Raw genomic sequence first — 27,489 nt, 5'->3', positions numbered from 1 at the left:
TTAATATTTCTTAGTTTTTGATGGACCTTTATTTTTTATTTATTTGTATATGGTGCTGAGAATCGAACCCAGAGGGTCACACATGCTAGGCAAGCACACCACCACTGAGCCACAACCTCAGCTCCAGAATAACTCTTAAATTAATGTAAATTTCTTTCCTGTCAATATCATAGCATATCAAATAAGAACTGATAAATAATTTTTATTCATGATTCTAAACTACATAGAGTCAAAGTTTTGGGGAAATACATAAATTGGAACAAAATAATTACCAGCAGATAGTATGGTTCCTGCTATCAACTAATTTGTGAAATAATAAAAATTCATATTTTATATGATTCACATCGTGCCTTGCTGCCACAGCTATTAAAAGGGCAGTTACATGATGTTCATAGTGTAACCACAAAATAATAGAAAGCATTTCTCTGGAAGAACTAAAATAAAGATACTTAGTATAATAATATGAAAGGTTTATTTAGCAGGAGAATCTTATCTTTCATGAAATGTTTCAAGTACTTCAATCTGTGATGTTGTATATGTAATGTGCTTTGATAAATCAAAATAGTCTTTCATTCTGTCTTAAAAAATGGATAGTATGAAATTGAAGAGAGCTGCAAATGACTCATAATCAACACTCTTCTTTATCATCTTGTTCTCTAGTCAGTTGCTATGATGAGGCTCTACACGATTACCCATCCGACCCCACACAACACCATTTTTCTGACCTCATTTCTTAGCATTCTCACCCTCAATTTTTCTGTTCCAGCCACAATGACCTCTTTGTTCTTCCTTGAATATTTCTAGCATGCTTCCAATATGTGGTTTTCATGTGCGGTTTTTCCCTCTGCCTAAAAACACTTCTCCCAGCTATCCATAGGACTTACTCTCACTTCCTTCATTTGAGCTCGAAAGGAGCATTCTGTCCTGAGCTATCTCATATATTGAAACTTTAAAGGAGAAAAGTACAAAGTGCCCAATAAATACCCAACACATAACAAGTCCTCATAAATGTTAATTCCCTTACCCTCTTATTTAAACCAGCCTTAGCAACACTATGATTAGAAGAGGCTATGATTCTGAGACCAATGTATTTTACAACTAACCTATTAAGACTTTGGATTATAGATTCCCAACATATATGCAAAGAAATAAAGACTTTTGAATTACCTGACAGAGGAAGTGTTTTCTTTGGTAATGTCTAAAATTTGGCTACTAGAATTTTTAACCAATGTTTTAAGTTCACAGAAAGAGTTCTTCTACATAAAGGGTAGCAGACAGTGCTTTTATTAGGTCACACTAAAACTAAAAAGCATGTCACCAGTATCCTCCAGAATGATACACAATATCAAGCCCAGAGAAATAAGACAGTAGCTATGATGATGAAATATGCAATGGATGCATCACTTCTGCTAGTACTCTCTGGTATAGATTCCTTAATCTGTGAAAACTCTAATGCCATAACAGAATTCTCTACTACTGGTTATTATAACTCCTTTAAAAATAAAACAGGGCTAAAAAGATTCAGTATGAAGAACTTGCTTCATTATGCAAACTGGCAAGGGGAAATTAATTGTGTTTTGTTTCTTAACTTGAATTGGTATTTTGAACACAGTCCCTTACAAAAATAAATTATGTGATAAAACAAAGCATTTTTTCACCAACATTTACCTGCGTGGATGTATATGTCAAGGACCTGTAAGTATTTAGATAATTTATAAAGAGCAGAGATCTTTCAAATAGCTAAATCTGGAAAACTGGCCATTAAGCTTAACTATGAAACTTTCACTAAATTGGAATCTTATTAAGAAAAACAGATTACTCATTAATAATATCTATTCATGATTTCATAAAAGAATTATACTTACAAATCATTATTATTTTTTAAAAAAAAGAGAGAGAGAGAATTTTTTAATATTTATTTTTCAGTTTTCGGCGGACACAACATCTTTATTTTATTTGTATGTGGTGCTGAGGATCAAACCCAGCGCCGCTCGCATGCCAGGCGAGCGCGCTACCGCTTGAGCCACATCCCCAGCCCCCATTATTATTATTATTGTTTTATGATAATATAGAAATACTATTCTCACAAACCAAATAGAGGAAAGTAAACAGAAGTAATTATAAAATTCCAAAGGAGAAAGTATTTTTATACAAGATATTTTCTTTTGCTTCACTGACTATTTTGTTATGAATTCTCGAGCCTCATAATTATTAATCTACCTTAATCCATTTATAAATCCTACTCAATATTTTTATATATTATAATAAACATACAACTTACTTTCTGATCACAATGGCCCAGTCTTCTGTATAACTTCTTATACAATCTCTAACATGAGGATCCATTTCACTGTTTTAAGAAAGAAAAATTTTTTGTAATTTAGTTAGGAAAGCAATGATAAATTTGGTTGCTGTCCTTCTTGTTGTTAAAATAGAAAGTGGAACTACCAAAAGAAATAGAATCTAAATAACATAATGAAAGAGAGCCTTTTCTATTACACTAAAACCCCAAATAGGTGTCTTCTTACCTTTCTTCAGGTACAGCTGAAACAAGGGTTCTACAGTCCCTGGGACTATAAACAACTTCAATGTCATCTGGAGGAAATTCAATTAAATCCCGTAAAGGGCCAGAATCCACAGCTAAAGGATGAGTAATGAGGTAATCTTCTAAATCCACTGGATCCACTGCTTCAGTAAGGGGCACCTTTATAAAGAAGGGTGAGAATGAAAGGTGGGTAGATAGGAAGAGGTAAAAATAAGAATTTTAAAATTTCCCACAAAGGAAAATCATTTTTTAAATATAAAATGCTTTAATCTAGTTCCTTCTATAATTTCAACAGGATGATCAGCCAGAGGCTCTAAGGAAACCACAAAACATTGGTCTTATACTCCTTTATGCTTTTGGTCATACCCTCTTTAACCTTCTTGCTTAGACTTTTCCCATAACTCTCAAATAAAAATAGTAATAATAATTCACAGTCATGTTAAACTTTACAGTTTTCAAAGTACTCATAGGAAGGATTCTTTTTTTATATCTTTGGAGCTTTTATTGCTAAGTTTCTAAACAGTCCTCTTATTTTATTTATTGTTATGTTGATTGCTCTTGTAAAAACATGACCAGACTGTAGTTTGGAACACAATATTGATACAAAAATTCTCTTCATCCCAAACCATGACTCTGTATATAGTACTTTGCATGAAAAAAATTTTAAAGTCTCTGCAAATGGATTAAGGACCGTAAAATACAGATTATCTGGGTGGGCCCCCAACGGAATCATATGTATTTTTATAGTAAGACAGAGGAAGATTTGGGTCATATAAACAGTGAAAAAAAGCCAAATGAAGATGGATCTGAGAAAAATTTGAAGACTCTAGCCTTAAAGACATAAGACTCAAGGAATGCCAGAAGCCTCCAGAATCTGAAAGAGACAAGGAAACGATTCTCTCTAGAACTTCTGAAGGGAAGTGTGCCCCTGAAAAAAAATTGATTTCAGTCCAGTAATACTGACTCCAGACTTCTGTCCTTCAATACTGAGAGAATAATCTTCTATTACTTTAAGCCATCCAGTTTGTGGTAATTTTTTATAGTAGCCATTAAAAAAAAATACACAAAGCCTACTAAAAGTATTTACTGGGCTGAGGACAGAGCTCAGTGGTAGAATACTTGCCTAGTATGCACAAGGCCCTGGGTTCAATCCCCAGCAGAAAGAAAGAAAATAAAAGAAAAAAGGAAGAAAGAAAGGCAGGCAGGCAGGCAGGCAGGCCAGCCTGCCAAAAAAAAAAGCATCAAGTAAAATTTTGAGACCAGTGATAGAAACTAATTTATTGGCTCTTATCTTTCCTCTACTTTTGCATGGTCTTGCCAGTAATATACCTGTAAAACATGCTACTTACTGTGGTGTGATGGGATATATTGCCAACAATGTTGAGGTTTTTCAGCAGTTGGGGAGAACCACTGTACTGTCCAGAGATCTGTTTCCTAACTTCGGCTGCCACAGTTCTAAAACAAAAAAAGCAAATACATTCTATACATTATTTTTATTTAAATAGGAGGAAGTACATTGAAGATTCACTTAAAGAACAATCAAAATCTCAGCATATTAATGCCTATAAATTTAAAATATTATAGGAAATATATAATTACCTAAATATTATAATTACATTAAAACATTTTTGTTATGCTGATGTATGATAAAAAGTTAGAGCCAACTTATACAAAGCTTTTTTCAATATGGCATTTTATGGAACATATTCTATTTTTACTTAACCAGTAATGCCCCAAATTAATAGTTGTCCATATTCTGAATCTAATTTACTTCTCCAACCTTTCAGGTCCTTTCCAAATAACTGCTTCCTAGTATACTGTTTCCCTCCTAAATTGACTAACCCAATTCTTAACTAGTTTTAAGGGTAAAACACAAATACCAAGATCATCATGCAAATTTATTATAGACTATAGCCAAAAATACCACACTTACATAAACTCTTCAAACATTACCAAAATCTAACTTGTATTTTCTTCCCAGTTATTTTCTCCATTTCATGTAATGCTCTATAAAAAGAGGCAGTGGTTGTATTCATCTTTTTTCCTTCTATATATTTTTTTAATATTTTATTAGTTGTTGTTAGAGCTTTATTTATTTTTATGTGGTGCAGAGAATCGAACCCAGTGCCTCACACATACTAGGCAAGCGCTCTACCACTGAGCCACAACCCCAGCCCTATATATTTAACATATGATACTCAAAAAAAAAATGAATGTTTAAGCCATATGAAATATATAGTGCTACTAACAAACTGAGCAAACTACAAAGGCACTACCATAATTTAAAAATAAATCTTGCTGACTATGGTAGCGCACATCTGTAATCCCAGCAACTCAAGAAGCTGAGACAGGATGATCCCAAGCTCGAGGCCAGCCTCAGCAATTAGCAAGACCCTAAGCAACTTATTAAGACCCTGTCTCAAAATAAAACATAAAAAAGGGCTGAGGATGTGGTTCAGTGATTGAGAGCTTCTAGGGTACTGCCTGGTACGCCCCACTCAAAAAAAAAAAAAAAGGATATATCTTCATTTGGAAGATTTGGAACCCTTTATTTGGAAAATAAAGATTAGGGTTTAGAATTTCCAAGATTTCAAAGGTAGTTGTTAACTCTTAAGGGTACACTAGCATTTTGATATACTTAAATAACTAGCATTTCTAAAACAAAAATATTTTAGATATTCAAAAGGATTAATAAGTCATTAATCTCTATATTCCTCAAATTCCACCAAACTATAAACCAAAACATTCAGTAATTCTTAAATCCTGTAATAACGTCCTCCATTATATTAGTTAAGAGTTTTATTAAGCAGACAATGTGACTTGTGAATACAAAACAAAGACTAACATCTATGGATTTTTTGCAATTATATTCCTGATGTCAATATCTAGTTTCTACCCTATAAAATTTCTCTATTTTTTTATAAAACTTGTCTTCTGTTCTTTTTTCCCCAAAATAAACCCTACTTTCTTCCTGTCATTCCAAGTACATAAAATGATACAAATTCAAACGTCCTACTTTCTGGGCCAGTTTGGTGACATTTGTTTTGGAGTGCTCTGAAGTTAATGGTTGAATTCAGAGCCATGAACATGATGGTTCCCATTAGAATTTCCAGGTAAGTTTCAAGAAAACCTCAATTTCTAAAATTTATCCAGATTTAATATATAATCTTTCCCCCTACTTCTCTTTAATATCTTTTTTCTTCTTTTACACTTAATCATTCCACACAAATTTACTGTGCACTGTTATGAGATGAATATTCAATTAGAAATTTTTGATTCAAAGATAAAAGTTATCATTGTTTAAGGTTCAAGATACTGAATTAGCTCAATTTTTTATAGGTAACTTGAAGGTCAGTAGATCATATCTGTGTTTTAAAAGGCTAAGTCGTTACGTATAATGCCAAAACTCAGAAGCAATCAATCTGTCCTTCAGTAAGTAAATGGATCAACAAATTGTGGTATAGCCATACAAAAGGATACTATTCAGCAATATAAAGAAATGAGCTTTCCAGTTCAATTTACAATAGCTAAGCTATGGAACCAACTTAGGTGCCCTTCAACAGATGAATGAATAAAGAAAATGTGGTACATACACATAACAGAATACTTCTCAGTCATAAAGAATAATGAAATTGTGGCATCTTCTGGTAAATGGATGGAGTGGAGACTATCATTGCTAAATGAAATAAGCCAATCCCAGAAAGCCAAATACTGAATGTTCTCTCTGATATGCAGATGCTAACTCACAATGGCTAGGGAGGGGTAGAGGTTCATTGGATTGGAGGGGTAGGATTAGGATGGGAATGGGAAAGACAGTAGAATGAATCAGACATAACATTCCTATGTTCATATATGAATACATGACCACTGTTAATGCCATATCATATACAACCACAAAAATGGGAAGTTATACTCCATATATGTATGATATGTCAAAATACATTCTACTGTCATGTATAACTAAAAAAAATAAAAATTAAAGCAAAAAAAAAAAAGAAAGAAATGAGCTTTCAAGCCATGAAAAGAATATTGCTAAGTGAAAGAAGCCAATCTGGAAAAGGTTTATATGATTCCAACTATATGACATACTAGAAAAGGCAAAACTGGAGAAAGAAAAGAAAACAGTGATTGTCAGGGTTTATAGAGAGAAGAAGAAAGGATTAATAAGTAAGTAGAAAGCAAGGTATATTTAGGGCAGTAAAATTATTCTGTAAAATACTGTAATGGTGGATACAGGCCATTATATGTTGTCAAAACCCATAGAATATACAACACAAAGAGTGAACCCTAATGTAATCTATGGACTTTAGTTAATAATAACATATATTAATATTGATCATCATTTACAACAAACGTAATACACTAATGCAAAATATTAATAATAGGGGAAACATGGAGAGGGAGGGAATCTACACATTCCACTAATTTTTCCACAAACCTAAATCTTCTCCCCAGAAAAGTCTATTAATTATAAATTTAAAAAAATATATAACAACAACAAAGGGGAATGAAGACAAAGGAGAGGGTCAGGAATAGGAAAGACAGTGGAGTAATTCTGACATAACTTTCCTATGTACATATATGCATTCACCACAGTGAATCTCTACACCATGTACAACCACAAGAGTGGGATCCTAACTGGATAAGATGTACAGCTCTCTACCACTTTCAATCCCCAATCCTAGTAGTCCTCAAGTGTAACCACTTAATATTTTCCTGGATATGCTTCAAGAAAAAGATGCATACACATCAGCATAAGAAATCCTTATTTTTTTAATGTCCATACACAGCACCTAACAATAATCTTTTCTCAATACTTTACATCATATATAATAATACATCTTGGAAATTTTTCTCCATTAGTACATAAAACTAATAATAATACTATCAACATTTGTGGAGTACTTACAGCATACTATCTGCTAAACATCATTTAATTTTCAGAAAAAAAATCCTATGAAGTAGGTATTACATAATGATACTGAAGCTTCAAGAGGTCATTATGGTCACATACCTAATAAGGAATAAAGCCCAGATCTGAATATAGAGACTCTATGTTTTAACTACTGATCCCCTTTCTATCTGCTATAGAACTCATGCTATTAATAAAGTGGAACTTATTAACCAGTCTCTCCTGATGGACACTATGATTATTTTTAGTTTTTATAAAGACTATCACTAGAATGGAAGCACCAGGAAGACAGAGATTTTTGTCTGATTGGAGAATTATGGGTGATTTTATTTTCTCTATTAGGCCTTCTGTATTCCAAACTTACCATAACACTATTATTTTATGAGAAAAAAATAGATCTTTCAGATAAATTTTAAGAATAAAGTAACTTGCCTGATCTTATGAAACGTAGAGGAAGGGTTTGAATTCATATCTAGATACCTAAGGCCTCTTTCCATGGAAGTAAGTTTCCAAAGATAAATGGTTCTAACTATATTCTGTTTTCCAAAGCCTAGCCTATGAGGTAAATTAAAGATACCCAGTGAAAATGCTTATTATATATACTAACATATTATTAATAGGAATAGTTACAATGACTGTCATCACTGTTATGATCTGTCTACTATCTTTCATGGATGGCTAATTAAAATCCAGATTTGAGGCATTATTTTTATGTTGCTTGTCAGCTAGAGTTCTGGTTAAAGTCTTCAGAAACATGGAGAACTGGACCAGAGTAATCACTAAAGGCTAAAGAAAACTGAAATACATACATGTTGACATAAAAAACTAAAGAACAATAATAGACCTTCTAGGGCTGGGGTTGTGGCTTAGTGGTAGAACACTTGCCTAGCGCATGTGAGGCACTGGGTTCGATCCTCAGCACCACATAAAAATAAAATAAAGGTATTGTGTCCATCTACACCAAAAAAAAAAAAAATACATATATTTTTTAAAATTTAATACTCCCAAAAGGAGATAAATGTATCTACCTTATTTCATAAAAGTAAATCCAGAAATTTCATACCCACAAACACAAACTGAATCCTGATGTAAACTGTATACAGTTAGTTGTGAAGTCCTATTTATTTGAACTCTTAAATACTCCTCAAATCTGTTCTCTCCTTCCTTTTCCTACAGATCTGCCTACAAATAACACCATACTTAATGGTAAATGTCTAAATGTTTTCCACTTAGATCAGGAGGAAAGCAAGGATGTCTGATTTTACTACCTTTACTCAACACTGTACTGGAGGTTCTAGCCAATGAAATGGGGCAGGGGAGAGGTAAGGGCATTCAGGGAAGAAATTAAAACCGTTTACTTACTATAGACAAAATTATCCCATATACAGAAAATCTAAAGAATGCACAAAAACTACTATAATTAATATACAAGTTCAGTAAGGCTAGAGGATACAAGTTCAATGTTCAAAAATCAATAGTATTTACAAATACTAGCAATGAACAAACCAATTCTTTAAAAATTCCATTCATAATACAGCTAAAACAAAATACACAGAAATAAATTTCACAAAAGAAATACAAGCCTATATACTGAAAACTTCAGAATAAATAAAATCTGAATAAATGAATAGAAACTCCATTTCAATGAATTGAAGGACTTAATTTGTTCAAAGAGCAGTCTCTCCAAACTGACTGACTGAGGCAACCTCTATCAAAATTCCAACAAGATTTTTGTAGAAACTGGAAAACTTTATATTGATATTGATCCTAAAATGTATATAGAAATGCAAAAAAAATCCAGAGTAGCCAAAACAAATTTGAAATAGAAGTTATAAGCTGGAGGACTCAACATATTTCAAAACTTACTATAAAGCAACAGTAATCAGAACAGTTATAGTATAGGCAGGCAGATCAATAAAACAATAGAATGTCATGAAATATTCTCTCACATTTATCGTCAACTAATTTTCTTTTAACTCAATACATATATACATTGTGGAAATGCAAAAAAAAAAAAATCCAGAATGATCAAACCAGGATAATTAGGATTTCAATCTACTTAAACATTTACTATTTCTTTGTGTTGGGAACCTTCAAACTTCTCTCTTCTAGTTCTTTACAAAATGCGTAATAAATTGTTGTGAGCTACAGTCACTGTTCTGTGCTGTAGAAAATTAGAACCTATTCCTTCTGTGTAACTAACTGTATTTTGGTAGCTGTTGGGATAAATGTAAGTCAGTGTTAGAAGGCTCAATGTTTCTAAAGGTAAACAAGAAGGATTCCCAGGAATGTGTCAGGGGGCAAGGAGGAGGGAAATTGGTCACTTCCATAATCGTCAGCGTGTAGGTGGGCATCAAAGCACAAAGACTCTGGTTGTGAAGTAAAGTCAGGTACTTATAAAACATTTGACCGAAATGTTTGCCCAGTCAGCATGTGATCTATCCCTTATACATTCTCCCGGCTCATAGATGCAGGGCAGCACTCCATTTTTGTCCCAGCCTCCTGCCACAGAGTGTGTAATAATATAAAATGTCCAAATCTTCTCCACTGAGTCCCCAAGTTCTTTCTTTGGGATCAAAGCCCTGGGGTTGAACAGTATAAGTTATCCAACCGACCTATACCCCACCCCACTGCCTCATTTCCCCTATTGAGCATATTCTACTCTTCACTTCTTTGAAATCAACTTTTTTAACTTCCATGAGTGAGAACATACAGTACCCAAAATATACAAAGAACTCAAAAAAAACAAATAACCTAATCAACAAATGGACAAAAGAAACTTCTCAACAGAAAAAAACATAAGAGACCAAAAAATACATGAAAAAATGTTCAATATCTCTAGCAATCAGGGAAACACAAACCAAAACTACACTACGATTTCATCTCACTCCAGTCGGAATGGCAATGATTAAGAACATGAACAACAATAAATGCTGGCGAAGTTGTGGGGGAAAAGCAACACCTATACATTGTTGGTGGGACTGCAGACTAGTGCAGCCACTCTGAAAAGCAGTTTGGAGATTCCTCTGAAAACTAGGGATGGAACCACTATATGACCCAGCTATCCTACTCCTGGGTATTTTCCCAAAAGATTTAAAATTGGCATATAAAGCAACACAGCCACAATGTTTACAGCAGCACAATTTACAATTGTTAAATTATGGAATCAACCCAGATGCCTGTCAATAGATAAATGGTTTAAGAAATTGTGATACACACACACACACACACAGTAGAGTTCTACTCAGCCATTAAAAAAAGAATGAAATTATGGCATTTGCCAGTAAACGGACGGAAATGGAGAATATCATGCTAAGTGAAATTAGACAAAACTCAAGAAACTCAAAGGTCAAATGTTTTTTCTCAGGCAGAAGCTAGAGAAACAGGGAGGGAAGGATAAGATAACAAAAAGAAACAATCAAATACAAATTAATAGATAAGCAAAAGGAAGCCTAGTAGAGCAGAGGAAGGTCAGGGAAAAAGGGAAGGAGGATTGGAAGGAAAGGGGGATGGGAAAAGGAAGGAGTAATGAACTGAAATCAATTTCCATGCATGTAAGAGTTTGTTAGAATGAATCCAACTACTATGTATAGATTTCCATGCATGTATGAGTTTGTTAGGATGAATCCAACTACTATGTATAGCAACAAAGCTCTAATTTAAAGAAAAAAAAAACATAAAAAGGAACTTTTGTAATTTGGAATCAAGGTAAGTAATCCAATTTAAAATAAGCAAAAGACCTGATAGATATTTCAGCAAAGAAAATATGTGAAAAGCCAATAAGCACATAAAAATATGACTAGTCATTAGTGAAATGCACAATAAAATATCACTCATCAGACTATCTATAATCAAAAAAGGACAGTCAGGCATGGTGGGGCACGCCTGTAATCCTAGCAACTCAGGAGGCTGAAGCAGGAGGATCACAAGTTCAAAGCCAGTCTCAGCAACTTAATGAAGCCCTAAGCAAATTGGCAAGACCCTGTCTCCAAAAATAATAATAATTATTATTATTTTTTAAAGGGGCTGGGAATGTGGCTCTGTGGTTAAGTGTCCCTGGGTTCAATCTCTAGTACCAAAACTAAAATAAAATGAAACATAAAAAGGGCTTGGGGACTGGGTTGTGGGTTTAGTGATAGAAAGCTTGCACATGTGAGGCACCGAGTTCAATCCTCAGTACCACATAAAAAATAAATAGTTATTTTGTCCATCTACACCTAAAACTATTTGGTGGGGGAGAGGGTTTGGGATATGGCTCAGTGTTAAGCCCCCATGGGGTCAATCCCTCATATCAAAATTTAAAAAGTATTTTTTAAAAGGAGAATAATAAAAATACACAAAGATATAGAGAAATAAGAACCCTCACACACTGCTGATAGAAATGTAGAACGGTACAGTCATTGTTAAATAATTTGGCAGTTCCTGAAAAAAAATTAAACATAAATTACCATGTGACCCAGCAATTCCATTCCTAGGTGCATATCCACAAGAACTGAAAACAAGTGTTTGAACAAATGTTCATAGAAGTACTAGTCACAATAGCCAAAAGTAGATACAGTCTAAATATCCATCAACTGATGAATAGACAAACAAAATGTGCTACATACAGTGGAATATTATTTAGTCATAAAAAGAATGAAGTACAGATACATGCTACAATACAGATGAACCATAAAAATAGCACATTAATTGAAAGAAATCAGACACAAAAAGCTACATATCATATGACTCCATTTACATGAAATGTTCAGGAAAGGAAAATCTAGAAAGCAACAAAGTAGATTAGTGGGTTACCTGAGAATTATGTAGAAATGAGGAATAGCCAAAAACTAACACAAAGGATTTGGGGGGAGGTGGTAAAAAATTATCTAAAGCTGGGTTTTGGATGATGGATCTGTAATTATAAACTCACTAAAAATCACTTAGTTGTATATTTTAAGTGGATGAATTTTATGGTAAATAAAATGTACCTCAGTAAAGATGTATTTTTGTTGTTGTTGTTTTTTAAAGAACCTGGGTATAGTTGGGATTCTTCTGTGTAGATAAGGGAAAGAAACTGTGTTAGTCAGAGAAAGAACCATGGTGGAAGAGCTGCAAAACTCTGCACCACAATCCCTGTATCATTAGCAAAAATTACGAAATCATTAAATCCTTAATATGAGTGAAGGAATTAATTCAGTTTTCTGGTGAACACAGATGCAGAAGAAAGCATGAGATGCCAAAATTCAAATTAAAAACTGGCAGATGTTCTTGGGAAGGCTATGACCTAGCATTAAGGTCTGAGCTAAACTTTTATAAAAAAAAAATAGAGGAACAGGGAATCCACAACCAGCTTTCATCAAGTAATATTGTATTGTATTCCACCAGCTCCATTTAAATTACAGATAGGAGAGCTAGCTATACAGCCATAGATTTAAATAATTATAGCGATGTGGAACTTAAAATGACTGATTTTAAAGAACATCGGTTGTTTTGATGTGACCAGAATGCTCATCTTCCTCTTTACATTAGAAACCCTTTCATTCTGGTAACAAACTCATTCCTTGAGATTTGGTAGGGGCTGACCCAATCATATCTCCCTCCCAAGTTGTATAGAAGGGCATGAGACTTAAGACTGAGCAGATAACTCTAGATCCCTAAATAGAGAACATGTGACCCAAGGCAGACCAATAATCAAGCCTTTGAATCTTTTCTGCTGGTGGGATTACAGCCCAGGACTGACAGTCAAATCTCAGAATAAAATCATTTCATAAAAAAATCTATCCAAAAAAATGAAGATAACAGGCCTGTTTACATCATTTGTACCACTAAACCCAAGGTATTCAGCCACATGTGAACACTTGTGTGTGTAAATTAATCTGAGTTGGCATCAATGCACCCCTCCCAAAAAAAAATTCCCATGATAAAAAGACAGTGAAAAAGTAGAGAGACTTCCAGAACAACTGCCAAAGGGATCCAAATGAAGTAAGGGGAATTAACTCTCTGTAGAGATTTAATTGACTGGAATACAGAAGAGGCAAATAAATTCCTTTTTTTTTTTCTATACTCCTATATATACTCCTATATACTAATCTGTGGAATCATTCCTCTTTCCAGAGATATGGCCAGGCATGCACACCTGCCAAGCAATCTCTCTCTAGCTCTTTGTGAAGCAGTGGCCAAAAACATACGGAACTGCCTTACTTTGTTTCCCATCTTTCTCTGTCTCACTTCCCTTTTCAATCATTCCAGATGCCCTGGGATTGTACTTCCCAAATAAAGCATCAATTCTTAAGCCATATCTCAGACTCTGTTTCTAGGGAATGTTTCTAGGGAATCCACCCTGAAAGAATTGAATTCCCTAAAATCTACCAAAAACTCTCAGCAATCATTAAGCTTAGTAGTGAAACATAAAAAGTTTTCCTTTTAAGATCATAAAAAAAACCAAGAATGCTCAATATAAATACAATGTTGAATACAAATGGGAATAATCTGCACAGTAATACAAGTTCATAGTATATTGTATTTTCATCACTATTAAATAAACTGAGATAATCAACTTATAAAGAAAAAAGATTTGTTTTGGTTTACAGTTTTGGAAGTTCTAGTCCATGATCAGTTGGAACATTTGCTTTGGGAGTGGGATAAGGCAGTATATCATGGAAGGAGTATCTGGAAGAGCAAAATTGCTTACCTCAAAGCCAGGAAACAAAAAAAAAAAAAAAAAAAAAAAAGAGAGAGAGAGAGAGAGAGAGAGAGAATATGGAAAAGACTAGGGCTGTATCACCATCACCCTCTTCAAGATCAACCTCCAATAACCTAAATACCTTCCTGTAGACCCCACTTCATAAGAGTTTCATCACTTCCCAATAGTACCAACCTGGGGACCAAGCCTTTAACACTTGGTCATTTAGGGGACAGTCATGATCTAAAGTACAGCAAACTGTCTAAAGGACAAAAAAAAAAAAAAATAGGGCTTAAGGGTTTGAAAGAAATAAAAATTTGTGATTCCCAGATGATATGGTTGTCTACATAGAAAAAACAAAGGAATCTAGATTCACTTTTAAAATTAACAAGAATTTAGCAACGTACACCTGGATAAAAAAGTTGGTATATACCTAGGAATACATCTAACTAAAAATAGAACCTTATAGAGAAAACTATAAAATTTCATTGTACAAAATAGAGACCTCAATAAGTGGAGAGATACACAATGAATCATGGATTGGAAACTTAATATTGAAAGAATATCATTTCTCCACCAAATTTATGTATAAATTAAATGCAATCTCAATCAAATTCTATCAGGTTTTTGGTTTTTATTTTTTTATCCCAGTATTTTATTTTATTCTGGTATATTCACAGGGCTAAGAACAGCCAAGATGCTTTTTTAAAAGTGGGGGAGGAGTTGGTCTACTAAATCTCAAAGCTGACAATAATTGAGATCAGTTACAACTGGTGAAAAGACATAAAACCAGACTAGTGGAACAAAATAGAGAACCCAGAAAAGACCCACAAATAAGAAAAACTTTATAACAGAGGTAATAGTTCTGGAAAAGTTTGGCATCACCAAATAAACTTGATGATAAGTACACTGTTATGATGAGCAATAAGTATCCATGGCCCAGCAATTCCACAGTTGAGTACCCCCTAGAGAAACTCGTGCATATTTGTACCAGAATATATGTATTACAATACTCTTAACAATATTCTTTCCAATAGTCAATAGTCAAAAACTGGAAACAGGGATGGAGATATAGTTCAGTGGTACAGCAATTGCCTAGTATGTGAGGGACTCGGGGCATAATCCACAGAACCATGAAAAAAAGAAACTAATCCAAATGTTCATCTACTATAGAACAAATAAATTGTGGTATATTTATACAACAAAATACTGTAATTTCAACAAGTCACAATATAATGAATGAATCTTGTAAATATAACTTTGAGCAAAGAAACAAGACAGAAAACATACAAACATGCCATATAATTCTGTTCAAATACCTCCAAAACCAGAAAAAAAATTATATTGCTTAGAAATGCATTCATAGGTGGTAAATACAAATGAGATGGTTATTCCAAAAGTCAGGACAGTCTAAAGAATGGGCAAGACATTCAAAAGAAGAAAGCTATATCAAAAAGAAAGAATAGCAGAAGAGTTATACTAATGTAAATGAGCACAGCATTTATGGGTTATTATACAATGAAAATAACCAGACTGACTGGAGGAGAAAGTGTAAACTATAGAATTAGCCCTAGAGAAAGACCAAATTGTGATTACCTCAAAATACAAGCAAAAGTTCAGATCTGACACAAAAAAGCACTCCTGAAGAAAAGGCCATCATGAAAGCCACATTGGAGGGAGACTGTGCAACATACCCGAATTAGAGGATGGTGAAACCAGATCAACTAATGAAACATGCCCCAAAGAGGCAGGTGGGCATTTGTTCAAACACTTCTTATGTATTTAGTATCCACAAGACTCTGCTAAGCTCTAGAGATAAAAAGTCAAGACCTAGGGGGCTGGGATTATAGCTCAGTGGTAGAGCACTTGCCTAGCATGTGTAAAGCACTGGGTTCAATTCTCAGCACCACATATAAATAAATAAAAATAAAGGTCCATCAACAACTAAAAAAAAAAAAAAAAGAAAAAAAAATGTCAAGACCTAGACCTGCCATTAAAGAGCTCTCAAAAGTAGTATAAAAATGGAGGTGCAAGCAGTAGAGATAACAAGAGAGCTTTTTCTTTAAAAAGTATCTCATGAAATCAGTATAAGGAAAAGAAAAAAGTCAAATATTCTCAACCCTCAAGAGTTCTATAACTCAAATCTACATAAGGTCAGCACATCCATATGGTTCAAGGATGTATGAGGAGGAAAACAAACAGCAAGTAGTCATGAATGTACCACATACAGAAGAGCAATGTGACTAGAAAAGAAAAAGGAATGACTGGTTGACAGCTCTTTGTTTTATGAAGAGAAAGGTAATCATAAGATAATTCTTATAATGAAGGGAAAGATCTATTAGAGGAATAAATTAAAGAGGCTAAAAAGTGTGTAGTTCAGTGGTAGATAAAGAGTTCAGCATGCAAGGCCCCAGGTTTCATCCCCAGCAAAACACATGCATGCATATACGAACATGCACACACACATGAGCGATGTCAGAAAAGGGGAAAATACAGAATCAAGTTCTTTGGCAAATGGCAATGAAAAGGTTTCAAAGTCAAAAAAAAAAAAGAGTAAATTTTAGGGAGAAGAGATCTTTCAAGTTCAAGGGAATGATGATTAAATGACATATTGAAACAGTAGTATGCTTAGGTTAAAATGAACAACCTGTGTTGAACTCAAAACTTTTCAGTAAAAGATGAAGTAGGGAAACAAAAAAATGATATGGATTGAACCTCATTCAAAATAAGACATTAATTCATAAACGGCCAACTCTTAACTGTTCTAGTCTCCCTCTGACACAACTATGTAGCTCAGGAGCAAAAAATATGTTAGATATTCAGCACTATAAATCAGTGATATAATGGCTGGAGGTTTTGCATAGTGGAAGAGCACTTGATTGGCATAAGTGAGGTCCTGGGTTTGATCCCCTGCATCACCAAAAAAAAAAGTAAAATCAATATGGAGGAAGTACACTCCATTCTGTCCCTCTCTAATTCCATTTGCCTCTAACTTTTTTCTTCTGAGCCACTTTCTTTCACCTTTACCTTAGATTCCAGGAACCACAAATCTGATTGATAAGCTACTCATAAGTAACAGGGAGCCTAGCAGAATAGACCACTGAGATTGTCCACCTACGCAGAAGCAACTACCCCATCACTGAACCAAAGATGCCTCCCTAAGCAAGGGCAATCTTCTCATTTGGGGAACCAAATCACCCTCTCAAGTGATGATGACCTTCCCAGAGCTTCACAGAAGCAGTCCTGAGATAATAATCAACCAGACCATGTCCTAACCAAGATGACCTACTCTGCCAACTATACAAACCCCAAGTCATGCAAACCTCCAATCCTTACCTTTTTCTTTATGAGTGCCTTTAAGAAAGATCTTTGGTCACTGAACTACTAGATCTGTTCTTCCTGGTGTGGCTCCTGATTAAAGCTCCTTTCTTGCCCTTGACCACTCATCTCTTTGACTGGCATATTTGAACAGGTAGTCCAGCCTGGTCTTTTGAGACCCCAGAAGCCAGGCAGGGCCTCCCACCCAAGGACTGCAGTATCATACACAAAAAAAAAAAAAAAAAAAAAAAAAAAAAAACAGGGAGTTGCATGTGTCCAAATAGAAAAACAGGCAGCAATGAAGCAGTTGATAATATATGGAACTATACTATGCATTAAATTCTGCTACTTAGGCAGCAAAACAATACTCAATCAACAAAGGGAAGACTAAGAAAAAAAAACATAACTTTTGGGATGCTAACAGTCATAGTGTTAGAAAGCCTGAAAGAAACTACCATGGAAAATGTGTTACAGAAAGAAAATATAGTCAACAAAAAGAAGAGTGTAATATCTGAAATCCAAAGACTAAAGTTTGAATACCAATTTAGGCAAATAATACCATTCTTTAAAAGCCTTAATTCCTGATGTGGAATATGGTAGTAGTAACAATACCAAATAATATACACATAATAATAGCAGTAGCTAAGATTTTTTGAATGTTTATGTACCAGGCACCGTTATAATAAGTGTTATGTTTCATTCAATTCTAACTTTGATTTTATGGAGGTTTTTAATCCCCACTTTTCTGATGAGGAAATCAACACACAGAGAGATTATATCACTTGCTCAGAAACACACAACTATTTTTGGTATAAGCAGAATTTCAACCTGTGCAATCTGACCCCAGAGCCCATATACTTTACTATGCACCTCTGCCTCGCTGGGTTATGAAGATGAAAAGGAAGTAAAAAGTGCATTAGTGGGTAAAAGTGTTCATCCTCCTGTTGAATATGAAGTGATAAGACAAAATCATCCAAATAAAATCCTAGGTCATTAATCTACAGTCAACATAAATGAATGGGCCTTAACCTCAAAAAGCAGACACAGACAAAAAGGCAATTACTTGATATGCTCCTTTCTATGAGGAGCTGAGGTAAGTAGTTTTATTAGTGATACATGAATAAAGAACATTCAGATATCACTAAATAAGACTCAAAAAATAATAGCACTAAATGCAAAGTGTTTAAAAAAACTGATCCAGAAAAGAGATCGGTATAGTTATTTTTAAAGTAAAAATTTCTATAAAAAAAAAAAAGTTTCAAACAGTGTTGAGAGCCACAGGCGAGTCGGAATGGCCTCTGGCATTTTTGCCTGAAGTAATGGTTGAGAGGCGAGCCATTAAGATGATGATAATTAAGTTAAACTGTGTATAATTGCTGTGACTGGATGATCCTGGATTGAAACAGGCTGTGTATTCAATTGTATATAGACCCCTGCTATCCGACTTGGAGGACTTGGGACGCCCACTACTTTGGAGTTCTTGCGGAATTCCTGGGGAGTTCATGTTGGTTGGTGAGGTTCCGTGGAGGGAGTTCCGGTTGGTGTGTGGTGTGCCTGGAAGGGCCACGTGAGTTCGGAAATAAAGTTTGTTCCTGCTTGAGTGGCTCGTGATTTGTGCCCAGCAACAGGCTACTTACAGAGCAACAAATTTCATATATGTACAACATGAAAAGGATTACCACTTCCAAAAGGTCCCAAACTACATTATAAATATTGTAATAAAAAAGTCAATACTTAGTACTTATTATGTACAAAGCACTGCTATAATCAATATACTTTAGAGGTGTTTACTATTTTAATCCTCACAAAAATCCTGAGATAAATTCTACTATTAGCCCCATTTTTAGACAGGGAAAGGAGGTATAAGTAGAGTCAAGTAATTTGCCCAAGTTTATTCAATGAGTGGCAATGCCAGTCTATCAAAAAGTTTATCTCCAGATTTTGTGCTATGCCCCCTCTAGTAGGAAAATCAGAAGCAGAATGAGAATCTATTCAGAATTGTCATTCAATCATATTTGGTAATAAGGAGGAAAGCACCTTTTATTCACAATGAGCAGATAATCATTATCTACTGCAGTTCTCTCCTTGGTCTTCCCTCCAAATGAAGTCTGCACATTCTCCCAGAACAATCTCATTGGCTTCCCTGGCTTCAACTAAACTCGACTACAATCTACTTGCTAATGATTCCCGATCTAGATTTCCGGCCCAATCTCCAGTGCCTTAAACTGCACCAATAACTTAATAGATGTTTCTCTTTAAATGATTCATCAGCCCCTCAAAATCAATATGTTCCAAACTAAATCACCATTTCCATCCAACCTCATTTCCCATTCTCAAATTCCTTCTTCCTCCTATACTCCCTTACCTCAGTAACTGCCTCTATCATCCACCTGGTTACCCAAGTTAAAAACTGGATGTCCCCTCAATTTTCCTCACCTTCCATATCCAATCAATCATTAATCACTGCCATGTATACATCCTAGGTGTCTGTCTAAGGAGTGCCTATCTCTACATCCCCATTGCCTTAATATTGTAACTTTATAAGGCAATCCTCACTTGCATTTGGGGCTGTTTTGCACAACTGATTATCTTTTTTCTTGGTGTTGTTCCTATACCATCTGATGACAAACTCCATTAGTAGAGCACACACATTGTATATATTTAATATCTTACTCTCTAATGTGCACTTACTTGATCAGCACAATGTTTTCAGAGATAAACTTTGATTCTATTAAAGAAAAACTAATATAAAAAGGTGTCAGTTAATAAATCTTTTTTTAAATGGCATTGCTTTAGAAGCAAAAACCAGTTATGTATGAAAACAAAAGTAATGATTTCCTATCCCAACTTTCTAGGGTATATGTATTACAAGTATTCAAAGATAGCTAGTATAGGCCATACTCTATACTAAAGCACTTCACAAAATTTTTTTTGTTTTTTTGTTTTTTGGGTTTGGGGTTTTTTTGTTTGTTTGTTTATCTGTTTTTGTTTAGTTTGTTTTTTTTTGACTAGAGATTGAACCCAGTGGTGCTCTACCACTGAACTCCCTTTTATTTTTGAGACAGGGTATCAGTAAATTCCTGAGGCAGGCTGGGACTTGTGATTGTCCTTCTTCAGCCTCTGGAGACTGGTATTATAAGCATTCACAGCAATCTTCAAATTAGACCATTTAATGCTCACATAACCCTATGACCTAGGTACTATTATTATTCCCATTTTTCAGATGAGGAAACTAAAACTTAATAGAGTTCATCAACTTGAACAAGATCCCAAGTTAGAAAATAGCAGGATTTTGAACCCATGTCAATGTACGACAGTACAATCATGCTCCTAAGTACTTAATACTTTTCCAAAGAAGAAAATTAAATCTGTTTTAAAACTTGAAAAACAAAAAAACATAAGAGTTTATATTAAAAAAAAAGATGTTAGTTTTAAATGAAAAACATGCCAAAAGAGAGTTAACATTACAGAGGTCAAGTAGTTTTCTTAGGTCTTTTTTGATTGTTCAAAAACCTTTGTGGGTGTGGGGGCGGGGGCGGGGGCGGGGGTGGGGGGAGTGGGTTGGATACTCAGCACCACATAAAAATAAATAAATAAAATAAAGATATAGTGTCCATCCAACACTAAAAAATTAAAAACGTTTAGTAAATGTTAGCAAACCAAAAAGATTCAGAGCCACAGGGAAAAAAAAGGTCAAAAAAAAGTATTTCAGGGGCTGGAGTTATGGCTCAGTGGTAGAGCACTTACCTAGCATGTGTGAGGCTATGGGTTCAATTCTCAGCACTACAGCTAAATAAATGAATAAAATAAAAAGGCCCATCAACATCTTAAAAAATATTTTTAAAAAAGTATTTCACTAGCATGTTTCCTTTCTTGGAACATCATAATCCACGGAAATATGATTTTATTAAAATAAATGTCTAATGCCTGGGCTGGGGTTGTGGCTCAGAGGTACGTGCGAGGCACTGGGCTCAATCCTAAACCATATATATATATATATATATATATATATATATATATATATATATATTAATTATAGTATCCAACCAGAAATTTAAAAAAATAATAATTATATTTTTAAAATATCTAGTGCCTGATACATAAGTACATTCTACAATGAAATTCTACAAATATTGGACTCCTCCCACCATAAGTCAATATCACTTTGGAGAGTGGAAAGAAAAGTGGCAACCAATCCACTACAAGTGGGTAAATGCTCGGAAACCTCAACCTTGATCACTTGCTTACTTCCAGACTCCTATAATAAAGAGTGCAAGGCCAACGTCCAAAGCACACTGTCTATCATCCATCTTCTCTGAGGCTATGAGAAACACAGGCGCACATTTAAATTCACATGCTAACTAATAACGTTGTCCTAGATCGGGGGCTGCACACCGTATCCTCAACTTTTCACTGCAGCCACAAGTCTAAAATCTGAGTGCGCAAACCCACTGTGAACCGGGCCCCTGGGCGCAGGGAGGGTGCCTGTCAGATTTTCCCGGCTGGGTGCGAGACGTGAAGGAGCAGCGGCCTCCCACCCGCTCGCCCGCCGCGAGCCGCTCCTTTTGTTGGGGTGGAGGAGGGCGGACCCCGTACCCTCCGGGATCACCGGGAGGCGGGGGGAGAGAGGGAAGGGGGGCCAAACGCGGCGGCGGCCCCCGGCACTCCGGGGGTGGGGACACAAAGAATTTGGGCAGTGCCGGCTGTCGGACGCCGAGCTCCCCCACCCGCCCTCCATGAACCGCCTCAAAACTCCAGGCCCGCGCGGCCGCGGAGCCGGCAGAGGCGAGCGCGCCGTCCCCCGCCTCTGCAGCCAGAGCGGGCCAGGGCTGAAGGCCAGGGTCGCAGGGCGTCAGGAGGCCTCGGCGGCGCCCGAGCACCCCGCAACCCCTCCGCCCTCCGCCAGCCGGGCCGGGCCGCGGGATCCCCGCGCTGGCGCCGGCGCCCGCCTCGCCACACCCACCCTCCTCCTAGGCCCGGCCGGGAGGGCTCTGCGCCTCTTCGTCCGGCCGCGGCGGCGCTCCCAACGCCCGGGATGTACCTGCTGATCTTCTGGGCGAAGGCGCGGCGCTCGGCCATGGCTGCTGTGGCGGCGGCGGCGGCTGGGCGCGGGCCTCCTCGCTCGCGCTCCCTCCCTCGCGGCCTCCGCCAGTCCCGGCTCCGGACCCTGGAGGCTGGGGCTGGCGGCCCGAGCCGGGAACGAGTCCTGCCGTAAAGCTCCTTAGAGGCGCGCACTGACAAACCGCTCCTCCCCCGGCGCGTCAATCCCGGCTGGAGCCCCGGCTTCGGTGGGCGGCTTCGGCCGGCGGGAGCCTAGAGCAAGAAGGGGGCGTGGAGGGACCAGGACGCCGGCCCCCGCCGCCTCACTGTCGCTGGCCCGCACGGTTGGGAAGACCGCCGAGAGAAGCCCAAGGGGGCAGCGACCTTGCGCGTCAGGAAAATAAGATAACCAAACGCGTGGGGGGAGCCTGGCTTTCCCGAAAAGGAAAGAAAGGAAATGGAAGATGGGCTTTGCCTAGGGGGCTGTGCTTTGCCGCTCGGGAAGGCTGGATCTGTGTTCCTGCAGCGCTCATCTTCCAGCACTTGAAAGCACTTTTCTGCCTCCACCGCTGGAGTGGGGTCTAACTGGAGGAACAATGGGGGGGGGGGGGGGCTTGTTTTTTGTTTTTTATAGAAAAGGGGCCAGAAAAGACTTTGCTCCTGCAGAAGTAATAGTAATAGTCGACTTGTGGTGCATAACCAGGCACCAGATCGAAGTTTTACACGCATGATTTTATGTGTGTTATCTTCACAACAGCGCTTTGAAGTAGATTGTTATTATCCCCATTTTAAAGAGAAGGAAATTGGCTCAGAAAAGCTAAGTGACTGGCTCAAGGTGGCACAGATAGTAAACTCTTCCACTGAGGCACACTGAGGTTCAATCACAACCCAGGTGTTTTGTTGTTGTTGTTTGTTTGTTTTTAGGATAGTTCGATTCTATGTTACTTCTCCCTAGTTCATTACTAACTCCTTTTGGGTATCATTATATCTATCTATCTCCAGAAGAGCGTTCATATTCTTCACCATTTTGCTGTTCTGTTAAATAACTTCAGTGTTTACCATTGAAACTGACTTTGTCCATAAAATAGATAGTGGTCTCTTATGCCACTGTAATCTCATAGTGTCCAGAATGATTGGTTCCTAATGCATATTGACTGATTACTGAAATTATGATGAAACTAAGAAAAATACCTTGATTTATTGTGGTAGTGTTCCTCTTAAATATTGCAAGAATTTTGTATCTGTATTGATTTATTGTCATTATATTCCCAGTGTATTCTTATGGCACATGTTGGGTACAGTTCCCTCTCTTTTTAAAATCTGTAGCTTGGAGCTATTAGGTCACTTGCCCAGTCACACAGTGAGTCAGAGGTGAAAGCCTCCATTACTCAGGTCCATAACTTCCTGTCTAGTGTTCTACTTGACTGGAAGAGTTTATTTGTATAGCATTGCTCATTCTAGTGCACAGCTTTTAATGTACTTATATACTGGGGGAAAACAGTCTATTCAAAGAGAACACATATTTGGCTTCTTCCTAAGGGTAGAACCCATCTAGATGTTCTAAAGAGTACAGATAAACAGTTTGGCTTTCAGAAAGTTCAAGTCCATGGAGAACGATGAACTAGCTACTCAAAGAAGTATAAGTCTAGATTAATACTGTACCTAACCTTTAAGACCCTCCATGATGGAAACCCAGTCCTATCTACCATTTCCTTGCTATGTGACCTTGGGCAAGTTACTTAACCTCATCTCTAAAATGGGGAAAATTATACCTGCTCAAAAGGGGGTTGTGAAGATTCATTAAGTTAACTCATATAAAGTTCTTAAAGCACAACACATGGTAAGTACTAATTGACCAGCTGCCATTATTATTGTCATTGTGCATCCTACACTTAAACTTGTCCTGGATGCTTGATATTCCCTGAATCAGTTGTCTGCACTCATGCTCCCAGCCAGATGTTGTAGGCCTTTATCTCTGCTAGCCAAACATCTTTTCAGTACTCTCTTAGAGACTGACCACATTTGCTTTGAATAGTTCTTTGTATGCATGACTCACTAGTTGCCAAAGTGTCTGAAAGGACATTTCATGCACTGTGAAGCTTACTGGAAACATTCAGAACAGGAAGAGGACAAGCAGGAGCCAGCTGTGAACTGGGCAGACAGAGTCTAAAGAGCACTCCAAGCAGAAGGTATGGCACCCACCTCTGAGGAAAAGACCAAGTCCAGTGTGAGCTCATATCTGTGCCCCACAGAGGTTGAATCACAGGGAAAGACATAGATAGAACACAGCAATGGGAGTGAAAGTAGAGTTGCTGTGGCTGACAAGCACCCACACAATAGACCAACTCCCCACACCACATCTACACACACACATACACATCAGTCTCAATTCACCATACTTCTGAAGAACTGATTCCCTTCCCACCCGTTTTGAGGGTAAGCATGTGACCTAGGCCTGGCCTAGCAGACCAGCACATCCCCCTAACTTCAGTGTCTGTTTTAGAGATAGGCATATGAATCAAACCTAATTGGACTCAGTCAGAACTAAAAATGGCATTTGCTGAACACAGAGACTCCATATGAAGAAGGCCTACCCAATAGTGAAGCCAAATGCACCAAGGAGGAAAGCAAAACAAAATTGAAAAAGATGAGCTCCTTCTAGCCTGACATATGAACCTTGGACTTTGCTGTTTTGTGTCAGATTTTGTTTGTTTTTTAAGCTTGTTTGAGTTGGGATTTCTGTTGTTAACAATTGAACCTGATACAGGCCTTCATTCATCTGATATTTATGAAATATATACAGGACTAGGCCCCTGTCCTCCAGGAGTTGAGTCTGGTTGAAGAGACAAATACACAGTCTGTTAAGTGTTGAAAAAGGAAAACTTTAGCTATGTGAGTATTGTTAAATTCTAGATAATATCAGCCTTAGCATCTGGTAAGACTAGATTATCAGGGCTGGGGTTGTGGTTCAGTGGTAGAGCACTTGCCTGGCACATGCAAGACCCTAGATTTGATCCTCAGCACCACATAAAAAATTAAATAAGTGAAATAAAGGTATCGTTGTCCAACTACAACTAAAAATTACATATTTTTTAAAAAGAAAGACTAGATTATCAGCAGAATGTTTATTTGGTATGAAATGGTGAAGGCTGGATGCCTTCTTTTAACCTTTGCAGAAAAGTGGCTGGAACTCTGGAAACATCGGTGGCCTCACCACTGGATGGGATTCAGGATATAAGTTCCCCATTGATAGGAAGATACTAACAAAATAACATATCAGGGCCAGGACTGGTTTGGCAGAGTAACATCAAAACAGCAATTTTTAGTTTTTTTCATTTGACATACAAGTGTTCTAAATTTCCTAATGCAGAACACTTAGGGATATGGCAGGAAGCAGAAAAGGACAAAGGAGGGAAAGTCATATGAGTTCACATTCCAACCTTTATCAAGCTCAAGTTTCCCTCTTCGGAGTAGTACTAAGAAGGATTATAGCTGGGCCACGGTCAAGGTTCTAAGGCAACTACACAAAGGAGTAAAAGTGTGTCATGAGGGATAACTTGGGTCATAAGAGAACTTTTTTCTGGCTTTGCAGTCCGATTATGTTCTCTTTCAGGATTTGGGGGGCATAAAGATTGTTTTCCTTTTTCAAGGTTGGCCCTTAGGAAATACCACTGATTCATACAACATAGATATCCCTTCACCGGAAGCCTCTAGCAAGGCCAAATGAGCATGGCCTAGAGGAAGGGAGGACTGGGGCATCCCGCTTGGGTTTACTTTAATCCCAATCTAGAGTTTAGGAGTTGGGCAAAAAAATCTAAGCTAGGTATACTTTTGCCTGACATTATCATCTGTCCTCACACCCTCTCCTGATACCTAGCAAATGTGATTTTTTGCAAGAGACAATTCAAGAATCGTAGCCCTTGCCATACTTCCCAACAAATAGCACCTGTGTTTATTCTGTTTCAAAACTCACTACAATAAATAATACTCACTAAACTGTTCAGTTACAGCCTATTAATTCTATGTACCCAAATCCTCTTCACCACTGAATTTCTCACATCTAATACACTGCCTAATCCACTGTAATCTCTCAGTAAATGTTTTTGTGTGGACAGCCATGAACTAAATTATTTTCAGATCCTACCTTAACTTACATTTTAACCCCCAAAAAACACTTGGATGCAAGTAGTATATTAGGGAAGTATTGCTAAGAAGCTGGAATGATGGAATGGAGAGAGTGGAACAGAGGAGGCAAAGTCAGCAAATGGTGTATTTTTGTGGTGTTACCACTGTGGGTAACCAAGGCTTTCTTGCCTAAGGTGAAGACTGTACTTCAAAAATGTCTCTCTGATGCTAGGTATGCAGCTAATGACTTCTAGACTCCTTGGTTAAAGGCTTACCCTGGGGACATTAATCACCCCCATATTTCATGCTGCAAAAAGCCAAAAGATGTGGGTGTTTCAGGTGGGAAGCCAACAGTGTGCATGAAAACTGTCTATCACAGCTGCAACTAAAATCAGATTTGTGGATGAAATATGGAGCATCATAGAACATACTTGCTACTTATAAGAAATAGAACCTCATGGTTCTGCTGCTTTGCAGAGTGAAAGAGTTAAAAGTTCAGGACACCCCAGCCAAAATGGCTCACAGTCAGTCTCAGTCCTGGGCCCTGAATGTTATTTTGCTAGTATCTTCCTATCAGTGGGGAACTTTAAAAAGAATTAAAAAGTTCTTTTTAAAAATTTTTTTAGTTGGAAATGGACACAATACCTTTATTTTATTTATTTATTTATTTTTATGTGATGCTGAGGATGGAACCCAGTGCCTCACACATGCCAGGTGAGTGCTCTACCACTGAGCCACGACCCCAGCCCCCCCACCCTGTAATGTCCTTCTTGAGAGAGCTGTATTTTAAGTGGTCATATGATAAGGGGAAATTCTTTGACTTCTAGCTAAGAAATGTAGACTCTGATGAAATAATGAGTCTAGACCTCTACAAGCCAATACAAT

General features: G+C 37.0%; 1 protein-coding gene across 8 annotated transcripts in view; it reads right to left on the bottom strand.

Annotated features, from left to right (window-relative positions):
* The window catches only part of DOCK7 (dedicator of cytokinesis 7), a 200,145-nt gene extending 173,603 nt beyond the window's left edge, over nucleotides 1–26,542 (bottom strand). For 4 of the 8 annotated variants that reach the window (XM_081308896.1, XM_081308897.1, XM_081308901.1 and 1 more), the window contains exons 1-4: nucleotides 22,481–26,529; nucleotides 3,895–4,000; nucleotides 2,529–2,704; nucleotides 2,282–2,350 (exon numbers count right to left, since the gene is read on the bottom strand). In XM_081308896.1, the coding sequence (XP_081165022.1) occupies nucleotides 2,282–2,350; nucleotides 2,529–2,704; nucleotides 3,895–4,000; nucleotides 22,481–22,518 (389 nt within the window). In that variant the 5' untranslated portion in view covers nucleotides 22,519–26,529. Of the gene's footprint in view, nucleotides 1–2,281; nucleotides 2,351–2,528; nucleotides 2,705–3,894; nucleotides 4,001–22,480 lie in introns of all 8 variants that reach the window. The other 4 variants (XM_081308898.1, XM_081308900.1, XM_081308903.1 and 1 more) reach the window with 3 other exon arrangements.
* Nucleotides 26,543–27,489: the final 947 nt, after the last annotated feature.

This window comes from Spermophilus citellus (assembly GCF_964194105.1).
Source record: "Spermophilus citellus genome assembly, chromosome: 9".
Lineage (NCBI taxonomy): Eukaryota > Metazoa > Chordata > Mammalia > Rodentia > Sciuridae > Spermophilus > Spermophilus citellus.
Note: the sequence above shows the minus strand (reverse complement) of the source record. Positions and strands in the feature narration are given on the sequence as shown.